Source organism: Myotis yumanensis, unplaced genomic scaffold (genome assembly GCF_028538775.1).
Source record: "Myotis yumanensis isolate MYYU_CA2020_CCGP unplaced genomic scaffold, mMyoYum1.0.hap1 SCAF_7, whole genome shotgun sequence".
In the NCBI taxonomy this organism is placed as follows: Eukaryota; Metazoa; Chordata; class Mammalia; order Chiroptera; family Vespertilionidae; genus Myotis; species Myotis yumanensis.
In genome coordinates, this window is record NW_027223758.1 from 72,368,805 (window position 1) to 72,382,761 (window position 13,957).

The 13,957-nt window shown below is 37.5% G+C and overlaps 1 protein-coding gene across 1 annotated transcript in view; it reads right to left on the reverse strand.

Annotated features, from left to right (window-relative positions):
* The window catches only part of TOP1 (DNA topoisomerase I), an 86,129-nt gene that overhangs the window by 52,322 nt on the left and 19,850 nt on the right, over positions 1-13,957 (reverse strand). Inside the window, exon 3 of the mRNA XM_070420972.1 lies at positions 3,991-4,093. Within this exon, the coding sequence (XP_070277073.1) occupies positions 3,991-4,093 (103 nt within the window). The remainder of the gene's footprint in view (positions 1-3,990; positions 4,094-13,957) is intronic.

Below are 13,957 nucleotides of genomic sequence, written 5' to 3' on the forward strand. Positions count from 1 at the left end.
TGATTTTTAGAGAGAGAGGAAAGGAGAAGAAAGAAACACTAATATGAGAACATAACATCGATTGGCTGCAACCCAGGCATGTGCCCCGACCAGGAATCAAACCAGCAACCTCTTGGTGCACAGACTGACGCCCAACCAAGCCACACTGGCTGGGGCCAAAATTGCTTTTAATAATGTTGTTCACAGAAGAGGTCTAGTATTAAAGATAATTTATGGCTAAGAATGTAACCTTTCACCGTGGGCAGTTGGTTCACTTGATTGGAGTCTCTGCATACCAAAAAGTTGCAGGTTCAATCCCCAGATGAACGTGTGGGAAGCAACCGATTGATGCCCCTTCCTCTCTCTCTAAAAATTAATAAACATAGCCTCAAGTGAGGATAAAAAAAAATAATGCAACCTTTCAAGAGAAGTGTTTGGTGAGAGCCTACAAGCCCAGTGATTCCTTAGCATCTAGTAAGAGTATTCCTGCCCTGGTCAGTGTGGCTCAGTTGGGTAGGGGTGTTGTCCCATGCACCAAAAGGTTGCCAGTTTGATTTCTGGTCAGGGCACATGCCTGAGCTGCAGGCTCAATTGCCCCCTCACACTCATCTTGGTGGGAATGGCATGCAGGAGGCAATCAATGATACACTCTCACATGAATATTTCTCTCTCTCTTCCCTTCTCCCTTCCTCTCTCTCTAAAAATCCATTTTAAACATCTTAAAAAGAAATAGTATTCCTTTTGGGTTTTTTGGGGGAGGATCTATATATACATTTTTTTACAAGGATCTAAAGTGCTAAATATTAATGCTAACAGAAAGAAGCAGTGTCAGAGATAAACAGAAGAAATTATTTTTACTTGACTTTGGTATAAACTCTTCCTGTGATGTTACAGACAAAACAGGAGATAGTCAGAGAAGGGGTTTTCATTGGGTCAGAATTTAATGAGACTAATACAACTAGTGCCAAAAACTTTAGAGATTTGGGGCCCAAAGTGAGAGGCCGTACCTGAAATGCTCTGGCATTTTAAACGCTGAGCTGCTTATGACATGCAAATGAGAAAGAGGTGCTTATTATTTAAACACAGACAGTTGAGTTACACAACTAACCTTCCTTGGGGGGGGAGTTTTTGTTTTGTTTTGTTTTTGACTGGAAAGAATAATGTAGTGGAAGAAAAACATGAGGATTCAGAAGCCCTGGTCTCATCCTCTCTCTACTACCCTATTGCCCTGTGACTATGAGCATATCACCTCAGACTCCTGAATACACAAAGAGATAAGATGAAAAATCTTTACTACCCTTTCCCTTATTTTCACCTTGAGAACAAAGGGAAAATCACAGGAACAAGATGGGATCCCTTGAGGGGTGGATCCACATCCCATTCTCTCAACAGAAAGGCTGGTTTTCCATTCTCTGACATTCCAAGTATGCAGCACATGTTACTACACAGCAAAAAGATGCCTCCTGGATATGGGTCCTTAGTGTAACCCAAGGAAAAATGACTGATGCTAAAATCTAACAGTCGAAAGGAACACACAAACACATTACTGTTAACAAAGTATCAGAATAAAGTGAAGCATTTTCAAACAGAATATATGAAATCTTAATTATTCTGAGCTTCACAGGTGTCTTAACAAGCCTCAAGGTTTCCTTAATCTGCTACAGAAGAAAAATGAAAAAACCCAAAACTACTTGAAAGATTAGAAGCCACTTAAAAAAGGAACACGGTGTACAGGATTTTAATGGACTATAACCAAGACACTTCCTTTGTTGCAAAGAGGTAGTGTGTCAATAGAGGTCAAACAGAAAGTATTTAAAAGTCTGCTTACAACACATCATCCACTTAAACTGTCTTAAAGTTATTCACATGTGAATTAGAGATCCAGGGCTAGATTTAGTCATGTAGTCATGTGTAAACAGAAACTCAGGCCAGGTTTTCCAATGCCTCTTGCAAACAGGCTATTATTTTCTTAAGCATTTTGAGTAGACATGAAGAAAATATTAAAAGACACAAAATTGCACAGGACAAATTCCTGAATTTGCCTATACTATAATCTTGGAAAGTATGCTAGGATGAATGTACAAAGTATCTCCCACATTTGTAGAGCAGTTCACAGTTACAGTGCTTTTATGCTTATTGACTGGTCCTCTCTGAAGCATGTAATATGAGGAAACTGAGGAAGGTGAGAAAGCTGAGTCAAGAAAGGCTATTTAACCTAGCCAACATCACATGAGACCAAAGCAGGTGGACCAAGATAAGAGGCCTTCTGCCAGATAGAGGTAATTAAGCTACTGTAGATTTTTCAAGAAAAATAAAACCAAAATCACATCCTTTATTTTTAAAAAGGAAATTCTGACGTCACAGCAGGACCAAAATTATGTCCTAAAGCCTTTTATGCCACTTTTACCCAATCTTTTCTCCCACCACAATTGCAAATCATGATTGGTGAAGTATGTACCAGAGAAGAAGGGATCAATTTTTTCAAGTTTTCAATATTAACCTCTATCTTTTTAAAGTCTTTATGGACAAAATTTCTGGTAACATGAAAATGAGCATTTCTTCATCTAATCTACTAAGATTAAATTCACTAGAGTAATGAAAATGGAAACTAGATGATCAGGTAGCAAGAAATGAGCTAACAGTGGAGAAAAAAAGACCACAGAAGTGGTAGATGATTCATGAAGAAATATTCCCACTAGAGAAAATTAACCTACTTATTTTAATGGTTCAGAAACATATTCATAAAAAGAAAAGTATTTTTAAATTTTAATGATTCATAAAAAGAACATACTTTAAAAGCAATTCTCACTTTAACTTGTCTACAGCCAATAAACCAAGCTAATGAAGTATAACTGACCCTTGAACAATGAGGGGGTAGGGGTACCAACCTTCCACCCCATGCATAGTCAAAAATCCACGTATAATTTTTGACTCCACAAAAACTGAACTACTAATAGCCTACTGTTGACTGGAAGCCTTATCAATAACACAAACAGTCAATTAGCACATATTCTGTATGTTATATGCATTATATACTTAGTGTTATAATAAAGTAAGCCCCCAGAGGAACGAAAACGTTATAAAGAAAATACATTTACAGTATTTATTGGGAAAAAAGATGCATATAAGTGGACCAAGAAGTTGTTCAAGAACCAAGTGTAGTTCTAAGAGATTCTAGGCTGGAGGCACTAGTTCTAATAAATGTTTAATCTTTACATTCCCTTCTAACAAAACTTAAGCTACCATGGGAATACCATACAACTTTCTCACCAACTGCCTTTAACTCAAAATAGAAGCCTAAGTCCTCATTTTCAACAAGTAGTACTATATCCAAAGATACCCTACACATCTTTGAGCTTAACTACTTGCCTCCTACACCAAAAATATGGGAGCAAAACAAACAAAAAAACATATTGCTGAGGCTTGGATCCCAGAGGGCAGCACTACTGAGTTTCATTTATATTGGTGGGTCGTCGGCTTTTGTGAGAGCTGAATTCCTCTGATAACCTGATGAAAGCTAGGAATGCCCTCTCCAGGAGAATCTCATATATTCAATCTTTTGCATATGATTTCAGGAGCTCACAGACCATGGAAACCCAAGTTAAGAATTTTTAATTTATACCCTTTTAAAAGTACAGAAAGAAGGAAAAAATAGATCATGTCTCCAATCTAGTCACCTTTAATCAAGACAATTTCTCTGGACACTTGATTAAATTCCATCATACTACAATGAAGCCATAGCTGACTTACTTAAAAATTATACTTTTAATGAGGTATATATATTGAATGGAAATTCACTATACTTGCCTTACACCTCCTGATCTGAACAATGGAATCACCAGTAAAGCCTGAATTATCAAGGCTATCTCTTAAAAACTTGAATCAAATACAGTCTCTGCTTACTTTGCTATCCAGGATGTCTAACTGTAGCTCAAGTTAAAGCCTAGTCTAGGTGAGCCAAGCCACAGCCAACCAGCTGAGGAATGAAGGATTTGCTGGTTCAACCCTTACCTGTTGCTATGCTTGGACTTTTCTCGGTCCTTCTCCTTGTCCTTCTTGTGCTCTTTGTGCCGGTGTTCCCGATCTTTGTGTTTATCTTTGTGTTTATGAGAATCTGCAACCATAAGAGATGAGTCAGTTAAGAGGAGTCATGAGTTATCTCCTGCCTGCCCACCTTGACAGGCCAGTCAAGAAGACACCCGGCTACAGTGGCTCAGTGGGTTGAGCTTCATCCTGTGCACTGAAAGGTTCCATCCCTGTTCAGAGCACGTATGGAAGGCAACTGATCAATGTTTTTCTCTCACACCAATGTTTCTTCCCCCCACCCCCTTTCCTTTCTCTAAGCATGTCCTCGGGTGAGGATTAAAAAAAAAAAAAAAAGCACAGCCCTAGCCAGTTTGGCTCAGTGGATAGAGTGTGGGACTGTGGAATGAGGGGTCCCGGGTTTGATTCCAGTTAAGGGCACATGCCCAAGTTGTGGGCTCTATCCCCAGTGGTGTGCAGGAGGCAGCCAATCAATGATTCTTTCTCATCATTAATGTTTCTATCTCTCTCTTTCTCTCTCCCTTCCTCTCTGAAATCAATCAATATATATATATTTTTAAAAAGCACAATGACAAGATTCTAATGGCATTTGTAACACGTCTTGGTTTTAGAGGCAGGGTAATGGGAGGCCTTGTCTGGGCTGCTTTGTGAAATTTTCCTTGGAAGATTCCATTAAATGATGAGTATTTTCTCATGTGTTTATTGGCTACTCATATATCTTCTTTAATGTAGTATATCTTCAAATCTCTCCCCCATTTTAAAAATATTTGTCTTATTACTGAGTTGTAAGAGTTCTTTATACATTCTGGATTACGACTTATTTGGTTAGCTATATATACTGTGAATAGGTTTTTTCTAAGAGTTTTACAGAGGTAAGGGACACACAGGGCACATTTTTTAATCTATAAAGATACCCAGTTGCTCTTTCACCATTTTTTGAAAAGATAGCCCTTTCCCCATTGAATTGCCTTGACCTCTTTAATGAAAATGAAGTGACCATATAATCACAGGCCTATTTCTCAACTATATCCTATCTTTACACAGACACTATCTTCTACTATAGCTTCACAGTAAGGTTCTTGTTCATAGGAAGTTTTGAAATCAGATAACATTAATTACTTTAGCTTTATTCTTTTAAAAGTAATTTTGGCTATTCTATGTCTTCTGCATTTCCATATAAGTTTTAGATTCATTTTGTCAATTTCTTTTAAAAAAAGAAAAGGCCAGCTGGGAACTGTGTTCATAGGACAATTTGGAAACACTCTCATGTCTTTTAATCCATGAACAGGGTTCTCTCTCTCCACTTATTTAAGTCAGTAAATCTCAAAATTATAGGGTATATCAGAATTAATCCAAGAGCCTACTAAAAATGAGGTTCATTGGGGTCAGGTCACCCCAAAGTTGAATATTTATCAATTGGAAGTTTATGTACGTAACACATGTGTGGCGATTTTAAAATATGTTTAACAGATTCTTTGATACTCTTCCTTTCAATAAGTGTAGCCTAATTTCCTTCTTGAGTAGACTAGACTTGAGATTCACTCCTAAAAAAACAGAATAAAATGGAAATGTTGATATGTAACTTCTGACACCAGGTCATAGAAGACACTGGATTTTTCTTCTTGCTCTGAGGGAAGCCAGCTGCCATATTGTTACACTTAAGCAGCCTATGGAGAAGCCCACATGGCGAGGACTTGAAACTTCCGACAAGAGCCATGTGGGTGAACCATCTTGGAGTAGGCCCCCCAGTCTCAGTTAAACCTTTAGATAACTGCAACCCCACAAACACTCTGAGCTGAACCACCCAGCTAAGCTGCTCCTGGATTCCTGGCTCACAGAAACTGTGTGAGAAAACAAGCGTTTGTTGTTTTAAGCTGCTAAATTTTGAGGTAGCATATTTCATAGGAATAGATAACTAATAATGGATAGGCAATGTATGTGTTCATCCCATTCCTGGCTCCCAAAATGTGTCAAAAGAAGCTACATTTGGAATAATCCACTAAGTATTCTGTGCCAGGCCCTATGGGGACAGAAATTTACATGATCGTACCCTTACCTGTAAGAATTTCTCATCCCACAGAGATGGGAAGAATAAAATGATATGGTATCAGAAGCAGGACTTGAACGCAATCCTCCATGCAATACACACAGAAGACTCCAAACTTCTAAAAGTCTCAAGTCTAAAACTTTAAAATGCTGAGTCAATCCAATGTACCAAGTTGGTGGCCCCCAATACCTGACAGTAATAAAAACCCGCAATTACTTCTGCTCTAAACTAAGCACTTATGGGTAAAATCATAATAATGACAAAACATGCCTCCAGCAGTACAACCTGGAATGATGTCTGTATTGTTTGATTTTGTTTATGGGCCAGATTTAGCAAACAGGAAACAGAATATTATGATCTGCTATTATGGTTCAAGAGTATGGCAGGGACATATCTTTTTCTAATTACTCTTTTGTATAATTCAACAAACACAAAAACAAACTTGTAAGAAAAAGATTAGAAGACAGATGCCAAAATGTTAAAAGTAGTTAACTTTGGGTAGTGAATTTCTGAGCAAGTTGATTTTTGGTATATACTTTGTCTTCTTTTCCAATCTTTTCCCCATGTGAATCACTTTTATAATAAAAAAGTTATTTTTAAAACTACCAAGCTATAATTTTTTACTTTGACAAGTACTAGTATAGTTTAATTCACTAAAAAGCACTAAATTTAAAGAATAAGGAAATTAAATAAAAAATAAATTGAAAGTAATTCTAGGTAGGTTTCAAATACCCACAAGTGAAAAAAAAAAAAAAAATCGGAGTGGGGAAGAGATACAGAGATGGATAAAACAAGATTGGCAAAAGGTTGAAAGTTATTGAAGTGGGCAGATATGATACACAGGAGTTCATTACTCTCTCTACTGCCATATATGCTTGAAACTTTTCATAATAAAAAGTTTAACCTTCTTCCCTTCTAATCTGGTATTTTTTTTTCATTATATAAGGGAACATCAAGGAGAAGACTAGCAAAGAGATAATTTGTATTAAGGAGTAGAAAGAGATACAATTTGATAGATAAAATTAACTCAAGAGTCAGGGCGTCCTACACTAAGGATAACAAGGAGCCACTTCAAGCAGAAAAGGAAAAACACACACACACACACACACACACACACACACACAATAAAAGCCATACTTAAGAAAGATTAATTGGAGGACAGTGTGGGTAGAAAGGTAAAAGCAGAGTAACTAGCAGATGATTTTTGAAGAAGTCTAGAAAAAAATGAGAGCAGCAGGGTTGCGAAGGAAGGAAGAAATGTAAAAAAAAAAAAAAAAAAGCATGTTAAGGAAACTGGAATTAGAACTCAGTTTCAGGAACTCACTGGCCATGTGTAATAAATAAATCCAGAAGAGTCAAACGCTCAAAGACTTTGGGTCCCTGTAATTAGGAGAACAAAGTGGCTTTGAAAACACAGGAAAGTCGTGCAGACAAAAGGTGGGGAAAAAGAAAAAGACTGGAGAAATAATGCAATTAACTGAAGTCATATTGTATTTAAGGTAACAGTGGGACATCTAACTAAACATGTTGGTCAGAAGAGAAGCCAGTAGGTGAAAAAGTGAAGCCAATAGGGCATGTGGATCTATATCCCTCATGGTGAAAATATTTGTAGACAGCTTACTAATGGCCTTGAAGATTACTTTTAGTACATACCCTTTCCCCTTAACTGGAATTCATCTAAGAATAGATACTGTTAAAATGTTTTGGAGAAAGGACCTTGCCATTTCAAGTATCAGTTAAATGCAAAAAGAACTATGCTGAACTTGACTGACAGATTTAGAAATGAAAGATGAAAACCACTGTATATTAAATCACCAGGAAACCTCATTCATTATGAATTCAGGTCACCTAATAACAATTGTTTGAAATCCTAGCATTCAAAAATTTGAGATGAATTTATGGGAGGAAGACCCCCTGAAATAAGGCAGTCTTGAGAAGACAGCGGACAGGTAACAACTAATTCCTTTCATTCTAACTTAACTGGATAAGTGAGTTACTCCATAATGAAAAGAGAGAATAGGAATCAACATCTTTTGTTGTTGTTACCTAAAGCGTTCTTCGAGACTAACAAAGATTTTAAGTAGAGATTTCCAAATGACAAAAGAGGAAAGTATCAATAAGTGTCTTCTCTGAGTGCTCTAACAGTTGCTGGCTAGCATTATGCAAGCACTTGGTTAACATGAAAAAGAAAAGGAAACCTTTTACTACTCAATTCAGAATTATATTCTGAGGTCTAATTCCATTTACAACCATTTAAATATATTCTTAAATCCAAAGCTCCCTGCAAAAGATTTATCAGACGCGAACTCTGCCCTCAATGAATTTACAATCCAAGAAGGTCCTAATTAAGGTGGAACCCAAACAGCCAGGGCCCAAGGCATGCAAGAAAAAAAGGGCACTAATATAGGTGCCACACCATGTTAGAGTATTTAACAAACATCGTCCCACATTCAATTTTCTTACCAGTCTCATGATAAGGAAATATCATCCCCATTTTACAAATGGTACTAGTAATAATTGTCCCTTATTTAGTGTGTACTCTGCAAAAGGTAGTAGTACACTTTCGTATTACCTCTAGTTTCACAACTCTCTGGGTGGTACCAATTTCATCAAATCTAAGACACAGTTTTGCCTTTTAACATCTCTGAAAAGGTGCATGTAGTTCATATAATCCCCATGGAGGGGGAATTTAACAGTATCTAAAAAAACCAAAAACCTAATTTAGTCCTAGCCAGTTTTGCTCAGTAGATAGAGCACTGGCTTGCAGACTAAAGGGGGGGGGGGGGGGGGGTTAATTCTAGTCAAGGGCACGTGCCTTGGTTGCAGGCTCCTCCCTGGGCTGGGCCCTGGTGGGGGGTGGGGGTGGGGGGGCGCGTGCAGGAGGCAACCAATCAATGTGTTTCTCTCACACTGATGTTTCTCTCTGTCTTTCCCTCTCTCTTCCACTCTCCCTAAAAAAAATCAATGGAAAAATATCCTCGGGTGAGAATTAACCAAAATAATAATAATAATAATAATAATAATAAAATAAAATAAACCAATTTACACACTCTTTTGACCCAGCAATTTATATCTAAGAATTTACCTTGAAGATACACTTCTAAGGTAGAAAATTTAAACTGGTTTATATATACATGAAAGCAGAGAAAATTAAGTCAGAAGAAACTGTTTTAATTTTAGCCTTGCTGGAATGGATTAAAATTCTTTTCCTACTCCCAAAATCTCAAATGTCAAATGATTGACATTAAAGTAACAGTGTTTTTATTGCATCATGATGCTACTATTATTTAGAAATTATGAAAAAATTTTTATGAAGGTAATAGGCATTTTCTCAAATGTCTACACATGAAACATGTGGGTGTCATTTATCTCCATCTCTTTCAAGATGGCAGAATTTTCTACTTTCCTGCCCTGTTATTTTTTCAGTAAGGGTAGGAAGGCAGCAGGATTACTTAATTTATAGGCATTTTTTAAAAAGTCTTAAGAGTAAAAACAAAATTAATATGGGTTAGATGCCTCCTTGGTTTCCAAGTGAAAAGTAATATAACAAGGGAAAACAACCTGATTCCACCAGAGAACAAAAAATAAAGAGCCTGTATCTAAGAGGGCAGTGAGGAGCCAACAGATGCTCCCTGGAGGAGGCAGTGTTTGAGCTAAGTCTTACTAAAGGTTAAGAGGGAGTCAGCAAAATAGGGGAAGGAGAAAGGCATCCTTGGCCATGAGCCATGAAAATCAACTATCTATAATTATTGTTGCTGCTAAAAAAATCGATCTTGTCATGACTGAGCAAAATTAAGTCAGATCTACTTCCTGCCAGCTAGGAAATGGTCAAGTTGATTTTTGTCAGGGGCATATTAAGAAATGAAATCCCAAAATTATATTATATTTGACTCTAAATGCATGTATTCCCAAAAGCAGTTCCTTTTAAAAAGATACAGATAAACTCATGCTTCTTGTAGCTTTGGAGTCCTAATTCTCTGCTTAGATAGACGAGAAATAAAACACCTAGGAATAATAAACTTCAGTATCAAATAAGTCCAGCAAAATTTGATCCAGCTATTATAAAGTCCCTGTAATCTGGTATAATGCCAGTATGACAATGAAGCTGCAGGTTTGGAAACCAGGTAGAGAGTCAACCCAAAGTAGCCACCAAATCAGTGTCAAACCAGGCATAAGGTGGCCAGTTCACTCCCCACAAGGGAACCAGACACATACATAACAGGAAGTCAAATCCATAAAACACTTCGTTAAACATGTTCAAGAGTGATGCAGTTAGCACAAAAGACCATGGCTAAACCCTAATGTCAGTTAGAGACAGTATAGAGTAGCACAGGATGCTATAAGACCTCTGAAGGAAGCCGGCTGGTTCAACAGAGTGAAGAGGATCTAATTCAAATCCTTGTTCTACCACTTACTATGTGACCTTGGGTAAAAGTCACTTAACTATTGAGTCTAAAAGAAGCAGCATAGGTCAGTGATTAAAAGCTTCAAATCTCTGTTCATCATTGATTTGATAACTGTGACCTCTCCTCTGGATGGAAAAAAAAAGCTCAGAATATTTAAGTGACCTTAAGGAATTTTATTTCAAAAGTCAAATTCTTTGTGTATGGTTGTAGAATTCCTGACTAATCTCTACAAAATGACAAACATGTTGACAGCTGTCAATAAAGTACAATTATTACTGAAACCCTCTTCATGATTAATTTACATAGAACTGAACTGAGACTACCCAATTATTCCAAATAACTTAGGAATCATGCATTTAGGACAGCAACCATGCCCATTCACCTTGCCCGACCAGCCAACCACAGATAAAAGACCACCTGATTTTCTTTCCTATACACCAACCCAGGAAAGAAAAGCACTTGTGAAGAAACAAGTAAAACTTTGGCCTGCTCTAACAATCATACCAGAAGCCTAAAAAACCTACAGGTTTTAAGGGATTCACTGGTAATCAATTTACACCTCCTACATAAAAAAACACTTGCATTAGTTTAGCTGCAATCAGTAGGTAGCTAAGTAATGCTGCCAAACCTATTCCACCCATGGTCTCTATTGCAATCACACTTCAACCCAAGTACTATAAACATTCACACTTCCTTAAGAAAGAAAGGTTAAGGAATGGCAAAGATTACTGATCATTTTATCAACTAATCTTTGATCTTATGCATTTTGTTACTCCACCATTCTTCTAAATGGTTAGGGGCAATCAGATCAGAGCAAGAGAGAGGAGTCTTTTGCTTCCTTTTAACAAAAGCAGAGAGAGAAACTTTTCTGGTATAAAGGAGGGGTTCTTTGCCATGTTTTGAGCCAGACCTCTTTACACTGACTTCTGACAACAGGTTTTTCAGACTTAAAGAAGATGTGTAATATGATGGGCTCCTCCTACAAAGACAGTCATCAAGTCTTGTGTGGAGAATGGGGAACAGAATTACTCAACCAAAGCTGTATTTCCCAAAGAGGCACTCACAACACAACTCTGTCAAAGATAACTCCTGCTAATCTCTGACACACAAATACACAACCAGTGCATTAGGAAAGTGAAAACACTGGGTGAAGAAATTAATTTTCTAAAGAAGATATCACCTACTCATTATTAAATCACTTCTACTGGGATAATGCTTGCATCTTCCTCCCTGACCTTCGACATCCCCAGGAGCTGGAGTTTAAACAAAATCAACATTTCTACTTAACACTCTACACTTTAAAATAAGACTGTTTTTGTCTAGGACAGATAACAAGCTGGTCTCTGTGATAAAGATTGGCATCCGGGAGTGTGGTCAGTATCAGGAGTGTGCAAATCTCCCCAGGAACTTAATGCCAAACTAAAAGCAGTCAGGAAGCCTGAAAGCCCATAACTGGAAGGGGGATGGGTTGAAGGGTGAAAGAATTCTACCCTTCCCTCTTCCTCTACACAGCTGCCTAAATTTAGACTTTACCTATGTTGGTCCACTTTCAATCCAGGAAACCCTTTCTATGTCCATCTTAATGGTGGATGACTTTAATTTGTGGCCCACAGAAGAGTACTTACCACTATTCCACAGTGATTCTCAATGAGAACACTTCCAAAATTCCAGAGCATGGTTAATAGCCTTTCAAAGTAAGCAGGACAGAGGCTGTTCTGGCTAAAAGCTCAAAGAGCTCCACAATTTAAAAGAAAAATGCTGGTAGGATTCAGCTCTTAACAAAACAAAACAAACAACAAAAACCTTAAAATTCAAGAATGAGAGAAGGAATTAGTAACATTTCCAAATTTCAAAGCCCAAATTATCATCTGTTCTCCCCAAATGTGTTTTTTATATAAACAAGACCCTTTGTCATGGATAGACCTGACCTGTTCATTATTAAAACTAATGGGGTTCACCCATTAGGGACCTAGTACTCTCAGGCTAATAAAACAAACAAAACCTCCAGCTGAGAAGACATCTGGAACTATAAATATTTCTTCTCTCCTTAAGGAAGTTGGGTTCACAATATTCATTCAAATACCTGTTGAGTGCCAACTCTGGGCCAGACATTGTTCTAAGTGTAGGAATACAGCAAAAAACAACACCAAGTCTGCCCTCATGAAGTTCCATAATAAAGCATTAATACCCACCCCAACAGCAGCAGCTGTTCAATGAGTAACTTTGAAAAAAGAGGGAAAAAGGGACTTCCCATAACTGCCCATTTCCTTGGACTTGGCCCCACTTAAGTTCCAGAATCAGAGTTTAATGTTGTAGTTAGAAAAGACCTTCATAAGAACTTATGGAAGCCAAGTCAAAGAAAGGGTCAAACACAATCACATAAAAGTTGCCAATTATTTTGCAAAGTGTTCAAGTCTTTCTCCTTAATATTCAATGCTTGGTAAAATTTCAACATCAGAAACTTAGAAGTACATTGCATTAAAAGACTCAGAGTTGCTCTAAGATAGAAGCCCAGCATTTTCAATTTTGTTTTTATCAGCTCTGCAGCACAACTTCAAATTTCTAAAACCTGTCACATTTTCCCAAGTGTCTACATATTCAGAAGAAATGCCACAAACGGACTAAAAAACATTTGAGAACCTACCTTGGTTTCTAAACATTAGCAACCCTGAGATTAGTGGCCAGATGTTGTCCTAAGGGCCTTGACAAGCAAAAGACACCACAAGAAGCAGCCAATTTGTTTGTTTTAAGGCCTCAATCCCACACAAAAAAGGTTAAATGGTCAGGGGATGTTATCTCTTCCAATACACTTCCATATTTAAATTTCTTTGGCTCCTTTTATGCTTTTACAACACTACAATTAACTTAATCTTTCTTTTCAGCCCCTCCCAGTATATGCACCCTATTTTCATTTACTTTACAACAACCTTCTCTCCCATCCCATTCCTTCCATTATTCTCCTGAAATTCAAGTTCATCTTCCTTTCTTCTTCTGGTTCTCATTCCCAGGAACCAATTAATTGTATTTTTTTTTACAATTTAAGTGAGGGACCACCAAACTGTCTTCAAAAAAAGTATGTTATCTAACTATAAGGTCTTCTGAACTGATGTTTCTAGACACAATTACAGGCAGGAACAAGATGCTCACTGTTATTTAATTTTGCCAAGAACTAATTTTTTTTTTTAAATCCTCACCCGAGGATATTTTTCCATTGATTTTTGAGAGAGGGAAAGACAGGGAGAGAAACATTGATGTGAGAGAAACATCAATTGGTTGCCTCCTGCATGCGCCCTGACCAGGGGCCGGGGCAGAGGAGAAGCCTTTAACCAAGGTACTTTCCCTTGATCAGAATCGAACATGGGGTCCTTTGGTCTGCAAGCCGATGCTTTATCCACTGAGCCAAACTGGCTAGGGCTAAATGACATACTAATATTTTAAAAGTCAATTCCACTAACAGTAAGAAGACATCCTTAGAGCAAGT